The 22377-nt window shown below is 40.5% G+C and overlaps 2 protein-coding genes across 5 annotated transcripts in view; one reads left to right on the forward strand and one right to left on the reverse strand.

Annotated features, from left to right (window-relative positions):
* Nucleotides 1–22377, reverse strand: part of SEL1L3 (SEL1L family member 3) — a 69822-nt gene that overhangs the window by 39872 nt on the left and 7573 nt on the right. For 2 of the 3 annotated variants that reach the window (XM_044418120.1, XM_044418119.1), the window contains exon 1: nucleotides 1373–1719. The exons of the other annotated variant lie outside the window; for it this stretch is intronic. In XM_044418120.1, the coding sequence (XP_044274055.1) occupies nucleotides 1373–1462 (90 nt within the window). In that variant the 5' untranslated portion in view covers nucleotides 1463–1719. Of the gene's footprint in view, nucleotides 1–1372; nucleotides 1720–22377 lie in introns of those variants that run through there. 3 annotated transcript variants of the gene reach the window in all.
* SMIM20 (small integral membrane protein 20) lies at nucleotides 10587–15505 on the forward strand. Of its 2 annotated transcripts, XM_044418123.1 has the most exons (3): nucleotides 10588–10754; nucleotides 13774–13830; nucleotides 14645–15505. In XM_044418123.1, exons 1-3 carry the CDS (start codon nucleotides 10646–10648, stop codon nucleotides 14680–14682), a joined length of 204 nt encoding a protein of 67 aa, XP_044274058.1. In that variant the 5' UTR covers nucleotides 10588–10645; the 3' UTR covers nucleotides 14683–15505. The 2 variants fall into 2 exon arrangements, with proteins under 2 accessions (XP_044274059.1, XP_044274058.1); XM_044418124.1 differs by lacking the exons at nucleotides 13774–13830; nucleotides 14645–15505 and adding an exon at nucleotides 13363–13755 and having other exon boundaries at nucleotides 10587–10754.

The following is a 22377-nucleotide window of genomic DNA, read 5'->3' on the forward strand; positions in this document are numbered from 1 at the left end:
TGCTCTCCCACACTAGAGCTCTGCATTCAAGGTGCAAGCGGACAGCCATCTGAGAGGGATGCTTTAATTTGGAGTATCTGTACTGAGCAGGGGGTTGAACCTGAAGGCCCTCCGGCCCTTCCAATTGTACTGTTCCATGATTCTATAGTGATTCCTATAGAATGCAATCTCAGAGCTGGGATTCTTTCTGGCAGCTGGCATGGAAAGAACTGTGCCTGCTGCCACTCCCCTCAAGAATGGAGCTGGGCCTTGGAAGAGGGGTGCCAGGGTCAGGGAGGAAGCACAAGATGTGGATTTATGCTGATTCCTATAGGTATTCCAACCATCTAGATAAAATATCTGGTGTAACTCACAGCAGAGATCACCACCTCATTCTGAGCACAAGACGCACATAAGCTTCCAAGTTCAAATGCTTACATTCCCTGATGATGCAAACCATGGGGCTGCACCCTAAATTAACACATTTTTAAGATGGTTCTCTTCCTAAATGTTTTTTCCCATTTGGGTGGGTACCAATAAGAATCCAAGCTACTTTTTGGTGACCTTTTGTCAGAATCTTGTCAATCTCAGGCTTGGTTTTACAGGAAAGTTTCTAGTCCTCATGGTTTAAGAGTTCAGTCAGAAAATGTGGTGGCAAGTTTTATTTTGTCAACAACCATGCAGTAAGCCCATATGATTTAGGAGCAGAATATTTTGATTGTGAATATATATTTTTAATTAAGTATAATCACATAATCCCACATTCACCAAATTCTGCAGTAATATAGTTTGCAATCTATGTAATGCATGTGGAAAATAGATGTGATAGCTAGCTCTGTTTACAGATTAGCTATGATTCTTCAGTTCATGAAATATTGCAATAGGGTCCAATGAGGCATATAGAACAATACAGGATCAGGTTAATTATCTTCACAATTGGCAGTGCCTAGGAAGGGACTTGACAGAAGCTCAGAAGCAGGACATGTGGGGAGCCATTTCTTCAGACATTGTTAATAAAGGTCATAAATTGTAGCCACTTTCATTGACCTATTTTCCCCGAAGCCATTCTGAGCAAAACAACACTCTCCCAAACATATTTTTCTTTTTCTTCCTTTTTACAGAATAGCAAGTTCCATTACTTGGTAGGGCATCTCTTGGAAAAGCAAGGTTGCCACTAACGTTACACACTTTACAGGATAACCCAATGCAGGTGAGAAAATCGGAGCTGGAAGAAAGGTGAGTTGCCGCTGAAAACTGCCACGTACGTGCCCGGAGATTAAACGCAAAGCTATTTGCAGCCTCTGAGCAATTTGGGACGGTCCCCCACGCCCTCCCCTTCGGGCGACTGGAAACAGGTTGAGAAGAGGGGCGACCACCAGGCGTTGCAACTCACCAGCAGCAGCCAAACGAGGCGAAGGCAGCGGAAGCCGCCGCTGGCGCCCCGACGGGGCTCGAGTGGCCCCGTGGAGTCCTCCGTGATCATGCCCGCTTCTGCGTGCTGGCTGCGCCCGATCAGGGAAATCCTGCCACGCGGTGTGTGAGCGACACAGATCCTGCTTCCTGCACATTCCTCCGGCTGGTTGCGAGAGCGAGAAGAAAGAGGAAGCAGGAAGCCGCCAGCGCAGCAGGTGCGCCGAGGCTGGGCAGCCCCCGCTCAGCCGCGGCCCCTCCAGGCCCCTCGATGCGCTTCGACGGAGCCTTCTTCTGCGCCACCTGTAGGGACGAGTTGCGAAGCCCTCTTTTGGAGTGACTTCGAAGCGTGCGGGTACTCCCTGTTTGGTCCTTCATCGTGTAAACACGCATCGGGAACTGCCTCGACGCTCACGTGCCATCTCCCCTGGCTTTTCCACCCGCCACTAAAAAGGGGAACGCGGGAAAAGTCCGCGTACGAGGGTTTTTTCAGAGGAGGCTTTTATTGTGTTGTCAAAATAAAACTCTTTTATTGTGGCCCCCTAAGCGCGCTTCCAAACCTATGGCTTCTGGCGCTACCAGTCAAATTATTCCATCCAGCAATTCCCGTCTTTCCTTCCTAAAGTGATGTTTGTGAAAAGGAAAAAAGAGCAGAGAAGCCACTATGAAAACACAGGATGGTTAGGCCCTAAGGCATCCTTTTGTATTTGTGGGTGTGTATTTAGCTGCCTGTGTGCTGAAGGAAAGATGCTTCTGTCTGGAAATGTAACATCCCTGGGGAAGCAGTGGGGACCTGGGCAGTTGTGCGGGAGGGGAGTTACCACTTTTGGGTGCTGCATGCAGAAGGGCCCCCAGCAGCTTAACATAAAGGATGTTGCAAAGCAGGGCTAAGGAAGAAATCAGGGCTGCCAATCGGAATACACCTATCTGAGGTGAAAGTTGAGTATCCATCTTTGAGAGGCGTTTCTACAGAGCTTTTCTGTGGAAGGCATTTAATGTGCATTTATTGCACCTCTTCACAGTTGCTTACAAGTACTTTAGAGAATGATACCACCATCTAGTTTTGCTTCTTCTTTCTGAAGTGTATTTTTGTGCAGTGGGTTGGGGTTTTCGTGCGAAGAAACTTGAGTGTTATTTATGAAAGTGGAAGTAAAAGTTTTTTCCTACTTACGTAACTGGGTTTTTTCATCATCATGCAGCACCATCAGCAAGTTATGCAGCAGGAATGGAAAAACTGAGCAGAGCTTGGATCTTAATGCTGCACTGAAATCTAAACTAGCACTTCAAAGGGTTGGGTAGAAAAGCTCTGTGCGTTTTTAGCTAAAAGAAGCAGTTGCTCAATAAAGCATCATTGGATCACACTATCTTAAATAATTATCAGCTGGTTTCCCTGCCTCTGATGCCAAGAAGGCTACAGAGATCTGTGTAACAACAGGTATTACGCAGGGGCACTGCAAAAAGGATTTCTTACATAAGCAGTTATAAGCAGGTGGGGAAAAGAATTTGGATTGGAGCCACAACAAAGATATGGGTTTTACCCATTCCCTGCAAATTCTTTATAATTTCACTTAACCCCATAAACTTTCAAATGCCTCATGGGCAGGGAAAATGGAATGTTTTCCCCTTCAAGAGAAATTGCAACTGGGTGGAGCTTTTAATTCATGGAAACCATGCAGGCTAAAGTCCTTTCCCTTATTCTTGGAGTCATCATCCAAATCACCCCTACTACTGTTTTTTAAATTAAAAAATGCAAGAGATATTACTTACTGACAGAACTGTAGAGAATTACATATCATCTTAGAAGCATTTATTAAGTTTTCTCTGTTTAGACCTTATTAAACTGAAGATAAGCATCGCACTAACAAGGAATACTATACAAAAATTAACCACTTACATGTGAAGGAGCACTAAAGGGAAAGATCTTTTCACAAAGATTTTATCATCCCTGAACTGTGTTTATGCTATTTTCTTGCTGAGCAGGATGGACTGGGCAGCTGTATTGTTTGTTTGTTTATAACCCGCCTTATTTCTTACAATGAACTCAAAATGGCTTACATCATTTTCCATCAACACTGTGAGGCAGGTTTGGTTGAGAGTCTTTGACTGGCCCAAAGTCACCCAGTTGGCTCCATGGCTTGCTGGGAACTAGAACCCAGATTGCCTGAGTTCCAGGCCTTATACTCGTAACCAGTTCACCACACTAGCTCCCATATGCTACTGCAGTTGCAATCCTCTAATATTTTCCTGTCATGCCCTCCCAACAGCTCAATAATAGCAACATATGGGAGAAAAGAGTATGGTGTCGGAATGATACAGACGTGATTAATGAACCTCCGTTATCACGCTGGTAATTGCCCGGTCGTGGGCCGTGAGGCTCAATCTAAGCTCTGTAGGAGCCGAGATAGATTGCTTGGCAAATCCCCCAGATGATGTGGAACTGGCAATTCCACATTTAGTGGGAGGAAATCAAGTTTTCTCATCTGGGTATTACCGGAGGGAGAGCTGCCCTCTACAAATTCTCGACATACTACCTTTTTTTAGTTTTGTTTTAGCTTCTGTGAACACACTGGATCTATTGGAACGTATTTTTGTTTCTTTTCTCTGCAATGATACCCGTGGAATAAGCTGTATTTTTTGCTAATTAAAAAGCCCTTCGGATGGGGGGGGAATGAAACCTCCCCCCCCCCATGGAGTTGAAAAGCCGCGAATTGCATAACGGAGAGAAAGACAGAACTTTTTGTAAGTAAGGAAAAGATTTATCTTCTTTTATCTCTCCAAGGGTGAATAATTGTGCTGTGGAACTGAGTAATAGAGGATCTTTCTTTCATTCATCTGTGTTGGACTACTGCCAAGAATTGGCAACCATTTTTCTCTTTGTTCTGGGGATCTTTGGACATCTGCCAAGCCTTGCTAATCTATTGCTACTATGGAAGAAATTCGGAAGGCATTTTTCAAAATACAGGCTTCTTTAACAGCTGTGCAACTATCCCAGTAGGCGATAATAATATGACAGAAGATTGTTCTAGAGCGACTTGATTGTTTTTCAACTGAACAAAAAAGTGGCTTTCATAAATTAAGCACTTCTATCGATCAGGCTTTAGATAAGCAACTCGCACCTGAACAGAATATGCAAAATATGCAACAAGCAGAAGGAAAATCTGAAACTGGAAAGAAAATAAGTGCAACTGTTCTGCGTGCTATGATGGAAAAGGATAGGACAGCTTGGCCACAACCTAAGACACAGACGAAGCAAACTTCTATGGGATCTGTGTGTGATCTTAGAGAAGGACAATTTAGCTGACCACTTAAAAGAGGTTATGTTTATGTGGCTGCAACTGAAGACTCCGTTACAGACATTATGGTGGTTTAATGGGAAAAAAACAAAGGTCTGGTACAGGGGTAAAGAAAAAGAAAAAATAAACTTGGCAGGGGTGCAAAGGGAAGATAAGGGAAATTTCTTTCTATTCAAAAAAAAAGGTGATTTATATAGCTTGATATGCTTACATGAGATGTAGAAAGGCTAAGCTATTATTGCTGGTGAAATAGTAGCAATTTAGCTTAACGAAATCCTGTTTAAAAGGTATTATTATTCAATGGATATTTTTGACTGTATTTCTAATAAGTTTTTCTTGTTGATGATATATGTTAGACTGTAAACACCTGGGCTTTTATAAGGAGCTAACCATATTTGATTCAATGGTGTTTAAGTGAGATGAAACATGAGTAATTTAGCTTAAAGAAAAATGTTCTAAAAGATATTATAAGTATTACTCATCACCAAGTAGAGTAGCTAAGACAATTGTAGAGATGTTAAATGGATATTTTTGATGTTTATGTGTAATTGTGGTAGTGAGGAAGTTATTTACTATTAGAAAATTGAAAAGATTTTGAATTGTCCAGAAATGTTTAGATCAAACTTACCACTGAAGGAGAAAGAGAATATTTCAATTTCATTTAATTTGGAGATGCTTCCCTTTGACATTGCTTAAGAGAAACAGGACTTGGTAGGAAATAATGGGACTGATTTCATGGATGAAGAAGAGGAAGATAGTGACTTATATCAAATTTGGATTATTATCATTATTATTTTATTGGCTGGAGAAACGGGACCTGGTTTTGATCCAATGATGCTTTCAAGTTATTATAAATGGATTCTAGTATGATCATAGAATGTTAAAAGATATGTAGTAGGGGGCTGATCCAGTAAATCCGGTGTGTGCGATGATTGTTGTTTGTAGTTTTAGTTTTAAAATCCTAATAAAATTTCTATTAAAAAAAAAAGCAACATATGTTTCTGTTGCTCCAAAACATTGGTCATGAATCTCTCCCTTCCTACTAAGTTGTGCATGATGCAAACATTTACTGTGAGAAAGAAAGCAACAAAAAAGCATAGAACTGTGATTGTTTAACTCTTTGGTCTGGACTACCCAAAGGCTTCTTCAGCAATTGATCTATTAGAAGATAAGTAATGGCAGACAAACTGCCCTAAAAGACAGCTAGACTGTGTCTTTCCTTGCACTGTAGAATGCAGTGTGTTGCATATGTTCTATGGTAAGGATAGATCAGGATCTACTGGAAAACACTCTGCTCACTTATAATAGCACGTCATACAGTATAACAACAGCAGCCAGTACTGCAAGTAAAATAAAAAATAAAAGCTGTGCTGTGACTGGTTTTTCCACCTCTCTCTTGCTCACCCAATACAATGTGATCATTTCTACACAAAGTAGTCATTGTGAGCTTGCCAGTCCCAATTCATGGTTGTTTATGGGTTCTTTAGACAATGTTATGACCCCCTAATTTTGTTGCTGTTTGTAAACAGCAATTTTAGCAAGTATTTTAGAGCAGAGAAAATGGGGTATTAGTGTTGATGGGAGAAAGAAAATACTGGTTCTAATGATTTTATTTGCATTATTTTGCTGTACTACAGTGCCATCCAGAGGTTACCTAGCAGAAAAGCAGAAAAGACTTACATAATGCTGTCATGAAACTGAAAGAAGATACATTGGCTAGCTTGTATAGAAAGCCCGTATCAATATTGTCTGCCTTGAACCAGCTCTTTTGTATGCTCTTATCCAGTTAAAGGATGCTTCCAGACAATGTTTTCATTTTGCAATCTAATTTTATGAGGGGGTCAAGAGGATGTCTTCCATTCATAACCCTCATATATTTTTCCACCACTTCTCTTGAAGAAAAGACAGAATATCTTGTTAAATATATTGCCTTGTTGAATGTAATTTAATTATATTTCTGTATTTAGGAAGTCTGTGGCTACCAGTTAATGGTCTATACTGCATTAAATACTTCAAACAAAGAGTGCACCACTAATTTCATCCCGCTTTGGTTTTGTACTAAGTAGGATTAGTTAGTTGGACATACTGGAAGGCTCGGCATGCTGCAAGTTGTTGACCTTTTTTAGTTTTTGCTTTAAACACACACTGAATTGTACCTTAGAGCACAAAAAAATGCTTAAGATTATTTTTCAGGCTAGTTAAGATTGATTCTAAATCCCATCTTTGAAAAAAACAACTCCTATTACAGAATTTACTACTTAAAACCTAACAGTTATTCCCAAACCCTGATATTTCAGACCTGATGGTGTATACCTTGTACAGTATTTATTCATCATTCATTATCTGCCATTAACTGATAAGTAAAGCAGATCTTTGACCATGAGTAATAAAGTAATATTGCTTTACTACACAACACTCTTCAAACATTAAGGAGTTTTACAACTCTTCATTCTTCAAATCACTCTTGACCTTAAATGATGGGCATTAATTAACATCCCTTTCCAATGAGTTATTCATATCCATTGCTCAGAATTCATTGGGCACCTGCTTGTGTCTTTGCATGTTTCCTCTTTAATACAGTCTAATTCTTACTTGTTTACATTTCTACATTCCTATTTATATATATACCATTAATCATTTTGGTGGCTCTTTACTTGGCATTATATCAAAAGACATCTTAGATTGCTTTGAGAGAGGTTGGATTAGCAGTTTCTCAGTAGCATTTCCAGAATTTCTAATGCAAGTAAAACCAGCCATTTCATAGTGGTATGTCACAAGCTGCCTAATGTTTTTGATTGCTGGTGTTATTACTTCAGGATTATTCCTGCCTGTTCCCACAGTGTGCTGGAGATGAGCACTGTTATTCCCTGAAGTGTGCTTGTCTAGCCTGAGTGAATTATATCTCAACACAGCTTATAGATGTCACACCGTAATCTCCTAGTACAATCAAACAGTAAGGTAAGCAGAGTAGATTCCCAAATGTCAGTGCAGGGAAATGGAATCTGAAAAAAGTTATGTCTATATTATGTGGTTGCAACTATGAATAATGAGTAGAATTCTAACATGTAAAACTCTGCTGCTAGTTTTATGAGGGCTTTTGCCCACCTTTAGGCCTAGAGTTTTAAATTCTGATCCCTAAATCCAGATGTTGGGAGCTGCTTATGGTTATGCATTGAATAACACATACAATTGAGTCAATAAAGTTTCAATAAAGCTTCCTACAATCTCACAAAGAGCCCATCTACCTCAGGAGGTTTATTTGATGTCAATATTCTTCCAGTTTGTTGGATAGTAATACTTTCCCCCCTTAAGGTAGATGAATTGTTTTGTGTTCAGACTCTGAGAACACCAGCAGGACACTACCAGTGCAACCACATGCTTGCCCTCCTTTGCAATGACCGACTTCTCAAAAGCCTCTTCCAGAAACTCCTCCTTCCAAAACAACTCCAAATTCTACCCTTCCCACTCCACTATAGCATGAGGGCTCCAATTCTACAGGCGGTTTGGTTCAGGGACAAAGCACTTTTCAGAGAGCTCTCAGCTTGTTGGCTTCTTGCCCTATCTTCCATTTCAGGCATATAAGTTTGCAATGTGTCAATAGAAAGCAGTTTTGTTTGCAAGGCTTGCTTGCAGACCTGAGTGTTGTGTTTTATTTTATACTACCATTCTAAACATTTGAACCTATACTGTATTTTTTCAAGTGCTGTTTTATGGTTTTAATTGTTGTGAATTTCCCAGAGAGTTTTGGCTATTGCGCACTATGAAAACAAAGTAAAAAAAGGTAATAAATAAACATACAGTTAGTTCTAGTTGTCACTTCACATACCTCAGTGTGTTTTTCAAATGCTATATTCCAAGAAAGGTTTGTGCCAACTAACATATTATGCACGACCTGAGTTACTATGATAGATACTACAAGCAATACAGTAGTGAATAAATGAATGAATGGCTAAAGGTCATACTGGGTAGAGACAATAGGAACTTTAACCAGAACACACATGAACAGCAACAGGGTCCTAAGATATCTAGCAGCACCACTCCTTTAATTATTCTTTCATAATAACTGATATTCATTTTGCTTAATCCTTTTTGCACCTCTTTTTTCAATGTGCAATTTAGTAATATGTTAAGTGTCAAGAGAAAAAAAACGCTTGTGCAGCCAGGAAATGACATGCACATCAGAGCTGAAGGAATGTTCAGGAGCTATTGCATGGTCATTCTATCCTTAGCCTATGCAAGTATTTCCCCCTTCCCTCCAAATATGGTCCATTTCTCTATCAGGATGCAGTGGTCAAGGTTAAAAACATAGGAAGCAGAACTGGTCTCATATGCAATTCAATGTGAAGAGAGTTTAGAAAATCAATAGCATCTCATTCAAGAGCTGAATATAGACTAACTATAGTGGTATAAGTATTCCACACAAAGGTTGAGGTGGTGTTAGAGAGCTGAAGCCAGAATAAATGCTTTGAGATGAAAACTATATTAAGTCATAAATACTCTCCATGCTCAAAGATCCCTTGCTGCTTAGTTTTTTTTCCAGTTTTGATCTTTTCATTATTTCCTGTGGGGTTGCTGGTATCATTACAACATTTTCCTGTGTCCATTCAGACATAAGTGGAAAGTGGAAATGATCCTAGGTCATTTTTGGTGGAGAGGACATGTCTAGGCCATTTGAGATGGGTGCTCGTGCATCATTATGTATGACTGAACCTGCAGTTTATTGCATTCTGATTTGTCTAGTTGGAGACGATCCCTAGATCTGGAAATACTTTCGAGTTACATTTGGCTGCAATCTTCCTTTGCATTGATAATTGAGCCAAGGTATACAAAAACTTTCACAGAGTTGAGAGAGAGAGAGAGAGAGAGAGAGGAACAAGCCCCCACCTATTTGATCTTTCTGTATTTTGGTTTTCTTGAAGCAACTTATGTTTTCATAGTTGTACAGGCAAAATATCTGAATGAACTGATGACCTGGATGTGAATTACACACTTCCTCTGAAATATCAATATGCATGATTAAGATTGGGTTGCAAGTTTAGATTTGACCCTTAATTAATTTGGCTTTTTTTGACCATCAGCTCACAGACTTAATTTTATTCTAGATTTAAATAGGACGAAATCTTGGGGCCTTGCTATCTCTCATGAAATAGGGTGGAACTATTATCTGTGTAAACAGAATTGCCAGTATTTGATACCAAGCATGCCTCTACCCTTGGTCATATGACACTGACATGTGGCAAACTCTGTATTTCACATGATGGTAACTTACTTCTGTCATATACTATAAAAGCAATGAACTTTGCTTTTATAGTATATTATAAACTATGAGGCATATGGCCTAGCAAACATTTAGGCCAGATATGTAATTGTTTATGTCTATTTTTATGAACTTTTGCTTGCATTATCATTTTGTCATTGTGTAGGTAACTGGGTAGCATAACAATAAAAAAAATACAAAAATTGTTTTGGGGCACAGAGAGAAGTTTGAACTGCCTTAAAAGTTGGCCTAGAATTATTTTAAAATACTATTAACAGAAGACTAGAAAGTACTCTGTTAATCCTTCCAGTGTCCAGAGATAAAGGCTTCTCATCTTGGTGCGTCAAATGGACAGTTTTCAAGAGGCAGAGTGCCACAATTAGTACTGCCGCGAGCTTGCACATGGCTGGCTGGAACAATTGCTCGAGCCACAACTCTAGGTTTTGTTTCTCCTTTCTGCCGCTAGTCCTGCCATGCTTCGGATCCTGCCGGCTGCGGCCACCAGGGGGCGGGGAAGAACACCATTACAGAAGAGCCCACCTCTGGCGCCGTATTTGAACTCGCTCGCGGTGGCTCACGGCCGAGTGGGAGGGGCGCTAACGGAGCGTGCCTTCTCCCCTCCCCTCCGGATCCGGAAGCGGAAATACTTTTCTCGTGGTGTTTGCTGAGGGTGAGTGACCGCGGCGCCCTTTCCCAGCGTCTGCTCATGGCGCACTTGACTCGCACGGTCCTCATCTTCGGCGGGTTCGTGGCCATGGTGGGGGCGGCCTTCTACCCTATTTACTTCCGGCCCCTCCAGCACCTCGAGGAGTACAGTAAGTCAGGGCAGGAGGCGTCTGCGCACGCGCGTCCCTCGCCTTCGCTCCTGGCGCTCGCCGGTCCCCCTTTGCCATTCTCTCGGGTCGCCTTCGCTGCACGCTGTTCCCACGCGGCGGGCAGGTGGAAGAGAGGCACACTTCGCATTTATATCCCCGGAGCAGAGCTCTCCCTAGAACTCAAACTGGAAATGCAAAGATGCAAAACCAAAACCTTATTGAACCAGGAAAGAAACTTGCACAGATGTAGCGATGGTCACCCCTTTGAATAATTTTAAGAGGGGGCTGTGCAGATTCATGGAGGTGAAGGCTGCCAGCGGCTGCTAGTTCTGATGGCCCAGTGCTACCTCCGGTGTCAGGGGCAGTGTTCCTGTGTAAAGCCGTTGCAGGGGGACATGGATGGAAGGATGCTGTCGCACTAATGGGATCCTGTGGACAGCTGGTTGGCGACTGTGTGAACTGAATGTTGGACTAGACAGGCCCTTGGTCTGATCCAGAAGGGCTCTTAGCATGTCCTTAAGATTTTTGGTGCTGTAAGTAAAGAGAAGCTCAACAATTAAAACTGGCTTAGAAATAGAGTCGGAAGGGGTCTCCCAGGCCATCAAGTCTGATCCCTGGCTCCAGCCAGCTCCACTCAGGACATGTGCATGTCTAGCCTAATAGGCTTCAGGGCACATTCTTTACATTTTGAAGGATTTGTTTACAGAGCAGAAAATATGAATGTTCACAAAATGTGAATGTTTCCTCCCAGTACAATTTTTTGTATTTTTAAAAATGCTTTTAGACTGTCCAGTTACCCTGGTTCAGCTTCTAACTTGAGCCCACAGCTGCAGATCCAACAGCTGCTTAGTTCAGCTTCCAGTCAGCTCATAGAAAAATTAGAAAAGAAGTTATATAGGTGCCTTTGTGATTGGCTGGTGAACAATGATATATTAAAGTAACACACTAATGGTGCAGCCATTATGTGGCAGGTGTGCGCACGTGTGTGTGTGTAAGGCAACCAAGAGTAGGCAAGAAAATCGCACCTGTTGTAAGAAAAGTTGCATCCATTGCCCTATGAAAATATTATGCAAATGTTTGTTTTGTGAGAACTATGCACCATCTATTTGGATGTGATGTGTTTGGGAAGCTGGTTCCTCTTCCCAGTTATGTAGAAATGCAATGCAAAACTTTCGCATTCTTTGCACGTGATAGTGTGTATGCCTTCTTTGGTTCCCTGAGAGGCCAGTTCCTCCAGTTACTGATTTGGGGTAATGAGCAATTCTGATCTTGATTCTTGGTGAAAAGATAGAACACCAACACTACCCCATAGCATACACACATGTTTCTCAGTATTTCCTTTGGTTAATGACCACTGCAGCTATTTTGCTTTGTGCAGTTGAAACCCATTCCTGCAGCTGATTGAAAATCATTCTTGGGTCTGATTCCCAAGTATTATTTATTTATTTAAAACATTTCTGTGCCACCCCCATCACAACAAAGCTTCGGGGCGGCTCACAAAAAATAAAAAAATACATAAATATAACAATATAACAATTTAAAAGAAAAAAAACATTTAAAATACAACATACAACAGCATTTATATCGGGTGCCAATATACATTTTCATGTCATTTTCATTCAGAATGCTTGCAAGTGAAGGAAAGGATTGAAATTCACTGGTATATGTTTCCTATGTGTATGCTCTCCTGTCACAGTTATGGAAATACGGCTCTGCTCTGAAATCAAGCTTTAAACAAATAATACCAACAGGGACCATCAACTAGTTTAAGTCTGTTCCCAGAGCCAAATTGGAATACAATGTATAGTGCCAACACGCTAACCCCCCACTTAGGGGAAAGAGAAGTCTGTTTAGTCTGTCCACTCTACCTGCTTTGCTGGTTACGGTCTCAACTCATTTTTGTAAAGTTTGTGTAACATTTGCCAGCCTAAAGGCAATTCTTGAATGCCTGGTAAGTTGGTATCCAGAATCCTGCTTTAAAACTAGCAATATGCTTGGGGTGCTTAGTTTGTTCCAGCAAGACTTCCAGTTAAATTACCAGTTCATTCCCATAGATTTTTACTCAGAAGTAAGCCCCACTGAGTTCTGTGGTACTTGTTCTAGGATAGCATGTATAGGATTGCAGCCTAAGAACTGACTAGTTATATTTTATTTTATTTTAATAATTTCTTAGCTTCAAAGATTCATGAAGAACTTTTATTCCATAATGTGCATACTAAAAGCTAAAAATACCACAATTTAAAAATAGTGTTACAATTTCAAAACAAAAAAAGGCAGGGGAAGACACTGATCAACTTCTGGAGAGAGCAAAACCAAGCAAATCAAACAAGGTCTTCAGAAGGCTCTAGAAAATTTACAAAGAAGGTGCAAATTCCCGGGGCAGGGAATAACTCCTAAGTAACATTCTAAAAATGTGGCTTCATTTGCTGATTTATCAATTGCTGATAAATGTGGCTTATAAATGCTGATAAATGTGGCTTCATTTGCTGATTTACGTATCAGTGTCTATCAGTTGTCTGGCAAACACTGGCTAGACCCTGAATTTATGGGAAATTATAGTCCTTGTGTCTTTATTTATTATATTTATGTTCTTTATTTTTCTTACAAGAAACCCAAGGAAGTTTACACAATCCACCATTTTATCCTCAGAACAACCTTGTGGGGTAGGTCAGACTGAGAGTCCATGACTAACACAAAGTTGCCCGGTAATCTTCATGGCAATGTGGGGAAGTGATTCTGCTTGAACATCTGAACCGAAATGCCACAGTGACTCTCCACTGCTATTGCCTGTTTCAAACATATAACTAGGATGAGATTATTTTCTTATAAATAGCATTTTCTGTTTTATTGCTTCTTCCTGAACATTTATGTCTTTTGTGAAAAACGGTTGGGGTGGATAAATGTTTTAAGCAGGCTGATATTCACCATTACCCTCTTACCACATGTTTATAAATATTTGGGCAAATTTGCCCAACATAAATGTGCTTTCTTACCCACTTTAGTATTTTGTGTTTGTCAGAAAGGCAGCAAGCAATAAATCGAGCTGGTATCATCCAAGAAGATGTTCAGCCTGCAGGTATATCTCTAAAAGTTCTGTTGAAATGTTTTTCTGTTAGTTATGTAATAATTCCATTCCAGTCCCAAAGATGTTGACATGCAAAGAGATTCATTTAGGACAACATCTCAGCTGTAGTACACTTCTAAAATGATAGCTTAGCAAAATATAAGTTTGGTCTGGTTTTCCTTTTTAAAAAAAATGCATAATGTGAGTCAAATAGAAATGCATGGATTTTGTTGTGTATATTGAGTCCTTTTCTTCCTTCAAATAAAAGTAAGAGATTGGTATTTTCTTGTATGCATTTTTATGAAAAACAGTTAAGGTAGCAATCCTGTGGCACCTAGATAGTATCTGAGGGGTCATAGAATAGTTTTCCAGATCCAAGGTCAAAACCTGTGTTCTCCACTCCACATTGCAGCCAGCACAAAATCAACCATGCCGGCAAAAGAACTTCAGAGAGAGGTAGCAGGGAACATGCCAGTCAGAGGGGAGAAGAGACTGGAAAGGCTGGGCTACAAATTATCCTAAGGCTTCTCCAGCATCCATCCTTCCATCTCTGAAGTACTCTTGCTAGGCAGAAAAGCCAGTCTAGCAAAACTGCAGAACGGGAGGACAAAGTGGCAAAGAAGATCTCTGCTCTCCTTTTCATTCTGGATAGGTTGATTGTAAACTGCTGAATTCAGGGGCTTATGATCATTGCTACAGGATTGCATCCTAGGGTTGGAGCCAAGTTATTTGACTTTCACTTGTGTACATAGAACATGCACATTTACTGAAGTATGGAAAAGATGATGTGACAAGTTAAGATGTTTTCTCCCCCCCCCCCCCCCAGGATTAAAAGTATGGTCTGATCCATTTGGAAGAAAGTGAAGACGTCTCTGAGAGTGATCTTGTGTTTGTTCTCTCTTATTCGATCAGAGAAGTTCTATCTGCCAATCAAGTTCTTTCAGAAAAAGAACATTTTGGGTTGCTTTATAACAATAGTTTCTATAAGCAGTAGCAGCTGCTGACTCTAAAAGGGTTTTGCCCCAGTGATCCATAATAAAACAAAACCACACTGAATATTTTCTACTGAGTAAATTGAATAATTGCCTCTCTCTGCTATAGGAATGGAAGAGACTTGCTTTGCTGAATGTAGATAGGACATGGCTAGAATAGACTCTACACACATATTGAGTAATTATCTGCAGAACAAAACCAGTACTAAAAATTTGGAAAGTGGTGTCTTTGTATATCTGTAAATCATGTATTTATTCAAACAGATTGTACAGTTCTGCAATGTATCCATTTTATAAGTGAAAGTAGAATGGATCATACTAATATAAATCTAGCTATGATGGAAAGATGACTTACTTGTAAGTATATTCTATTTAAAATGTTGGGAGTTTACTTTCAACTGTACCTTTCAAGTGAAAACGTATTGATGGTAGTACAAGACTTCAAAAGAGGGAAGGTTTTTCCACTGTAAAATGGAACATCTTTATCCACATGGTTTTCCTGGGAAAAGTGTCTTTAAGGTTTATTAGTTAAATTTCCTATTGCATATGTTGTATAGAAGCAAACATAAATCTTTTGTGTGCAGTTTTGTGTGTAGCTTTAATGTAAATTTTTGTTAAGAAAAAAACTAGATTTGAAAGAATTTGTTCTGATATACAAATTCCATGTTCTAAATAAAGTTTTCAGTGCATGGGTATTATGTTTCTATTAAACTAATCACTTTTGCAGCTTGAAATAGCTTTTTGCATTTAACCTTGAAATAACAAGGGGCTTTGCCATCAGGTTACACATATTCACGCATCACATACAGATATGTACAATAATCAACCATCTGCCTAATTTGATTGCAATGCAGTATTACAAAGCAGGAAAGCATCTTTTGCATACAACTTCTTCCAGACCTTGACTGCCATTTAGTAGAGCTGCTGTAGACTATCAAAACTGGTAGGTGGGCTGTGTATACCTGTCTACTGCCATTTGACAATTTTTTTTCATTTGCATAATCTCTTTTATCGTATCCTACCTGTAAGTAGTAAGTTGGCTCAGGGTGGGGCATCAGGAGAGCAGGCCCCAAAGTCTTTCTTGCCTGCTACCCAGTATGCATTAGCTGTTTGCATATTCAAATTAACTGCTTCTGAATGGACAGTCTTGAAAAATAATCAACTTTCCAAGGGTCTGTTTTCTTTCATCCAAAATGTTCTAGAGTTCATTATCAGTCCCATTCAATAGTTTTGACTTAAACTTTTTTTTAAAAAAACTAAGAGTCTACAGTTTGCCTAGAAATGGAAGCTCTGCTTAAGGTTTAATTAAAACAGTCCTTTATTTTCTTTTTCACAAAAATAATGAAATAGCTGTGGGGGCCACAGTGGGACCTGAGAAATGTAAAAGAATCAGACATAGCAAAGTAAAAAATAAAGGCAAATATTCTGTGTACCCATGCTATAACTTCTGGTCTTAACAAAGAAACACAGGCATCGAAGCTCAAGAGCTGAATTAATACGTTCTCATTTGTTCATAATACATAATGGTACCAACCTATTTATAAGTTTTGTGGCTGCTTGATTTTAAAAGTCTTTGAAGGCAAGGGTATGGTGACACCTCCAGTCCTACCTTGTTTTCAGTAGGACTCTCTGGTAATATCTATCATCTCTGTCCTGCCAGTGCCCACAAACAGGGTCACCCCAGAACTCTATATACCAGAGATCTCTTTTTTTCTCCCTGAGGATGAGTCATCTCAGAAGGATACTTTTGTAGTAATATGTTTTTGTAAACTTCTACAATTAAACTTCCAGAAGAAATACTTCAGTAAGCATGGGGCCAGAACTTTGAGAATGCATGTAACAACAGCTGGTGTTGGGTTGTCAAGTCAAGAGCAAACTATTACACATTTGCCCATCAGAGGGATAAGATAAATATGTTGGCTTCTATGTATTCACTTTAACAGATTTAAAAGTAAAAATGAGCACCTCATTCAATTAGCTTGTTTCTGTATTTTTTTAAATCTCAGAATTAATTGTGAGCTCTTGCTACCCTTGCATTCTAGCAATGATTAACTGCCATTTTTCCCAGAATTGTATACAGTCAGTTTGACATCAATTACAACACTGCCCAGGATGATGTAAATGAAAGCAGATGTATTTGGTCTCTGCTGTGCTACACCAGAGTGCAATAACATTTTTCACTAACACCAGGTTACACACTGGAAACTTCGATTTCTGAGCTTTTTAGGAAATACAGCAGAAAACAGCAAGCACACTGTGCATGCAATGGAGAAGCACTGGCTCAGAATTTTTGAGTTCGGAGGAAGTAGAGTTGTAAATGCAAACCGAAAGTGCATGTTCCAAACTCACAAGCTGGACTTGCTGATTCACTATGGCAAGTCCTTCTTTGCACTGCAAGTGGCCTTTATGTTCTAGTGTAGCCACACAGTTCTACTTAACAGTATCTTCAATAAAATGCTTGCATGTGCATTTACACAAAAATCTCTGAAATTCATGGAGTTCCAGATTTAAGCATGTGCAACTGGGCTGGTGGAAGAAGACCTCACTGCTCTCAGAACAGTTCCTACAGCTCCCTAGAACGTTGCTCAAAGTTTGGGGACCCTGCTGAAGAAAAGAAGATCCTCCAAAATAGGGTGCAGGGCATTTTCCTTGAGCAGAGCTCCTGCAAGGCACTTTTTGGATCTAAATTATTGAATTTAAGGAAAGGGGACTGTTTCCCAGTTAATACCAAAATAAATTTCTACTGCAGTCACTGACATCTAATATTTAGAGGCCTTCTTTATGTGCTGGAAATAGGCAATAAAAGCATGACACAATTTCCATGATCTTCCATGAAAGATTTCCCTGTGTTTGCGTTTTCATACCTTCACTCTTCAACTCTTTCAGGGAACCCATGTCATATGGAATAGGAACAGGACCTTTGCTGTGAAGTAGTTCCCCCCAAACCAATTAATTGAAATGCAGCTGTTGAATGCTGTTCCTTTTTTGACCACTAGATAGCGCCTCAAACCCCTTCTTACTAGGATTATTATGTCGCAAGAAGTGTATTGCTACATTAACTCCTGAAGACCTTCCTCTTGGGTACAAATGCAGTAGTTGCTTGGGGCAGACAAATGGCAGTCTGAAATAACTCCTCTGAAGAGACCGACTATGGAGAAGGGATAACTACTGGGGACAATGCAAAGCAGCACAAGCCCTTTCCAAAACAGAACAGCAGGTGTGCATCATACACATAGTTTGCAGCTGTAAATATTCAAATGTGCTCTCCAAGAACAAAACCTTGCAAAGTTAAATGAGTTGAAATTAGGGGATGAAATTTTTGTCATAGTCTGTATCACTGTAACACCAAATAATTGAGAACTCAGTAGGAGGCCAGTCAAGTTACCATTACTTATACAAGTGTATTTGTGAATTTACAAATACTTCACTCTATGTGATCATGTATAAAGATAGTATGTGCAAGGTGCTAATTTCCAGGTATTATCATCCTGTGTCTTTTCCGCTTGTCACAAGCCAAAGTGGTTTCCACAGTCCTCTATGTTATCCTCACAACAACCCTGTGAGACAGGCTAGACTGAGAGACAGTTATGGGTCCTAAGTCTCCCAGTAAGATTCAGGGCTGAGTGGGAACTAGAACTTGGACCTCCCACACCCCCAGTTCTAACCAGTATGGCATGCTAGTAGTTTGCTAATACAGTAGAAGCTAGAAATGTGATTACACACCCAGCATGTTCCTGAAGACCAGGCTTGGAGAAGAAGCCAAGTCCTGCTTCAGTTGGTAGTTACATCCCTCTGTATATCCAAAGTCCTCTATCACTGCGAAATAGTCACCCACACGCCACGAGGAGAAATTTTGCAGTGACAGCAGGACCTGTCTCCACCATTACTTGTTCTAGTAGATGCTAATACTGTTTATTTGGTAGTATTGGTGATATGTACAGAGTGTAAACACACTTACTTGGAAACAACTATTTCTCCTGAGTTCAGTGGAAATATATTGTTAAATGACACTCATTTCCTTCCTGCTCCAGGACTATCTGGTTTTCCCCTCACACTGCCTGGCTGAAGTGCCACTTTCATAGATCTAACAAATGCATAGGTAGGTGTGTGTCTTTAACTTTCTGCCCACACTTTATTTGCACCCACTAAAAATGGCAATGGTTGGAGGACAGCTGGTTTCACACCTCTTACCACAAGGCATTTTTCTTGTCTTCTGTGTCTCAGAGTGCACACATAAATGAGTGTTACCCTTTGATCTTTCCTGTTACTCTCAAAAAGGTGCTACCTCGCTATGTGCCCACATGGAAAACTTCTGAGTACAGAAGATGCATCCCACAAAAGATTCATACCAGGGCTGCTCATTTAAAATAAATGCCTTTGCAACCCTAATTCACCAGAGTAAAGCCATATACTAAAAGCATTTCGTTCAACATCCTTGTCAGATTTTGAGGTAGGGCAAATGAGATGATTTGCTTCTAGCAATGACACTTTTCAAGTTGGGATTTCTAAGCACTGCCTCTCCCCGCCCCCATCATTTGCACAATAAAATGGAGGAAGACATACGGCAAGGAGGGGCTGAGAACTAAAAGTGTGTGTAGTGTTATATTCAGTATATAAACATCTTAAACAGAGCTCAAAATATATTTAAATTCCATTTTATACTTCACCAGCTTTGCCTCGTCTACCTGCAACAGAAACTGGCACCCTCTGAAGGACATGCCCTGATATGGTGGCTAGAAAATGTCTTGCTTCTGCTATTAGGAAACTCTTCTCAGAGGCACTTGGAGCAAAAGTTCTGCTACCAATCTCAAGCACATCGGTGCACGTCACTGGTGAAACTGGTTCCTCAGGCAGGTTGGAGCCAGGCCATTTAAAGGGTAAAACCAGTACATTGACTTGTGCCTGTAAGCTGATCCGTGGTTGCTAAAGATCCCAATGCACTAGAGTTGCTATTTATCCTCAGTAATTTCTCCCAGTTTAACAACACGTTCAGAATGAAATTCTACATGCACTCCCCAGTGTGGCGTAGTGGTTAAGAGCATGGGACTGGGACTCAGACGACCTGGGTTCTAGTCCCCAGTCAGCCATGGAGCCAACTGGGTGACTTTGGGCCAGTCACAGACTCTCAGCCCAACCTACCTCACAGGGATGTTGTTGTGGAGATAAGATGCAGGAGGAGAATGATGTAAGCTGCCTTGAGCCCTTTGTAGGAAAAAGGCAGGATATAAATCCAAAATAAAAAAAAAATCAGAGAGGGTTGCATATACACATATAGGATATTAGAAGTCACTGAAGATTGTATACCAGTATGTGTTAGGTACTATGCATCACTCTGTTGTGGAATATTGTGGAATACCCACGTTCATTTCTTGCCTCTCATCAAACAAGCTTTGCAAATGTTTGAGGTATTGCGAACCACTTCCAAATCCTATGTCTATAGTGGATGAGCTTGAATATGATGGAGAATGCTATCTATATCATACACCTTCAAATCTGCAAAACAGGAACAATCAGAAACAAAACACTGCCAGAACATGATTGTCTGTTAGGATATTTTAGATCTTTATGGTTCTAGCCTTCTCAGTGTTTCTAGGGTCCCCCTCCCCACAAACAAGAGCATACATTTGCATTTACACATATATTGTTGTGTGTCTTTCAAGGAGCCTGTCCGTTAAGGATACACTTATTTGTAAAAAGGGACACATGGACAGGGGAAAGGAGTGCAGGCAGGAAGATTCAAAGTGAGGCGGCAGCAGGAGGTGGACAAAAATTACCCAATATAAGGAGCTCAGACTCAACAGAGATCTGGATCCATGTATCTTCCTTTCAGCAACTGTCCTTGGGCAGAGGGTGGTGGGTCATCCAGATGGTATCCCAGAAATTCAGGCCTCCAAAGGGAAGATTTGGGGCTTCAGACGTAGTGGGACACCCCTAACACCACCTCCAGCAAACAGAATCAAGGGGGCAGTATATTTTTCAGCTTGGTTTAATCTGTGCTGTTGTTTGCATTCCCTACCATCAGGCACCACACAACACAGCCATGTTCTTCCCCTGACACCACCTCCACCTCCCGTTGTCATCATCTGCCCAAGCAGGCAATCTTAGAAGCAACTCCACAAGTTTTCACCCCTTCATCTGCTAGGCTTCACATTCTGCACCTGGAGCCTGAGCCAAACAATCAGACAACCAGGGCTTCCAGCCATGTTGAACCAGCATCCATATTCAAGGAGCATGCCGCAGGGCATTCTGCTTACATGGAAACGATGGTGAGGGATGGCCAAGGTCTTTGGCAATTAAGGTGCAGTCAGCTCAATTTTCCCCTTTTTTATGCAGTACAAGGAACAAAAAGATTGTCGTGGCCAATCAAGAGTGCTGGTTTTGTTTCCATTTGCAATCAGGATTATTTGCTTAGGTCTTATTTCATTTGCTTTCCAATGATTTAGATAGGAGTTTGGTGGCCCTTTCCAAGTGAACTTGCACGTTCTGTATATTTTTGGGCATCTAGCTTAGCCAAATGCGGGGAAACTTGGCTGCTCAATGGTGTTTTCCTATCCAGTGTTGAGTGTGTTTTTAAAATGAACTTTCAAAAGGAACTGAAGGAATGTCTCTTTTAAGCCAGATTCTTTTTCTAAGCAGCCTCTCACTGTCTCCCTCCGTTGTTATACAAATATGGGAACTTCTTTTTAAAACCCTCTATTGTACAATCAATAAACATTGCTTTCATTAATTGCTTTACCTTCCTTAAGTTCTCCCTAGTGCAGACTGTAAAGCCCAGCCACGGATCTTTTTGTGACCTATTCTAATAAGAAATGGGTCATGGATGTTTTGTGTAAATGTTAGAATCTAGTTTTGGTGCATTAAGATTGCATCTTATTGGTGCCTGTGAGCAACCCAACTAAACATGGTTGTGATTAAGAATCACTGAAATGAAGCGTATTAGGCATGGGTTAACTGAAACCCCACAGGGATGCTTGTTTGGGTGTAAGTGCCACTGAACCCCATGACAATTTTACAGCTAAGGAAATATGCATAGGGCAGTGCTGTGCCACAGGGCTAACATGAATTGGGTCTCAAGCTGGCAACTTGGCATCAGGCCAAATAATCAGGACGTCTGTTAGGTATTCTTCATTAAAACAGAGTATTTCCAAAGAGATGTGTCACTTTAATTCTGATGCATTTCTAATGGTTCAGTCTGATGTTAATGTTAATAGGGGTGGGGGCAGGGTTAGGAATAAAGTGGAAGCTACTTTCTTCCCTATGAAGACCAGTCTGATAGGAAATGCTTATGCACACATTTAAGTATATATTTCCTCATTAATTCAGGCCCTATCCCCAGTTTGAATTGGCCGGTGTGGTGTGGTGGTTAGAGTGCTGAACTGGGGAGGTGGGAAACCTAGGTTCACTCAGCCATGAAGCTTCCTGGGTGACTTTGGGCCAGTCACAAACTCTCAGCCCAACCTACCAAATTTCCTTGAAAATAAGACCAGGACTTATAATAATTTTTGCTCCAACAGATGCATTAGGGCTTATTTTCCGGTGATGCCTTATTTTTTTGTGTACAACAATC

The sequence above is a fragment of the Varanus komodoensis genome, unplaced genomic scaffold, assembly GCF_004798865.1.
Source record: "Varanus komodoensis strain SLA01 unplaced genomic scaffold, ASM479886v1 scaffold9, whole genome shotgun sequence".
In the NCBI taxonomy this organism is placed as follows: domain Eukaryota; kingdom Metazoa; phylum Chordata; class Lepidosauria; order Squamata; family Varanidae; genus Varanus; species Varanus komodoensis.

Bases quoted from the DNA above. Each gene is read 5' to 3' on its own strand.
- SMIM20 (XM_044418123.1), top strand. From the start codon at position 10,646: ATGGCGCACTTGACTCGCACGGTCCTCATCTTCGGCGGGTTCGTGGCC. The intron at 10,755-13,773 runs GTAAGTCAGGGC...TGTGTTTGTCAG, and splicing joins CCAGCACCTCGAGGAGTACA to AAAGGCAGCAAGCAATAAAT. The intron at 13,831-14,644 runs GTATATCTCTAA...CCCCCCCCCCAG, and splicing joins AGAAGATGTTCAGCCTGCAG to GATTAAAAGTATGGTCTGAT.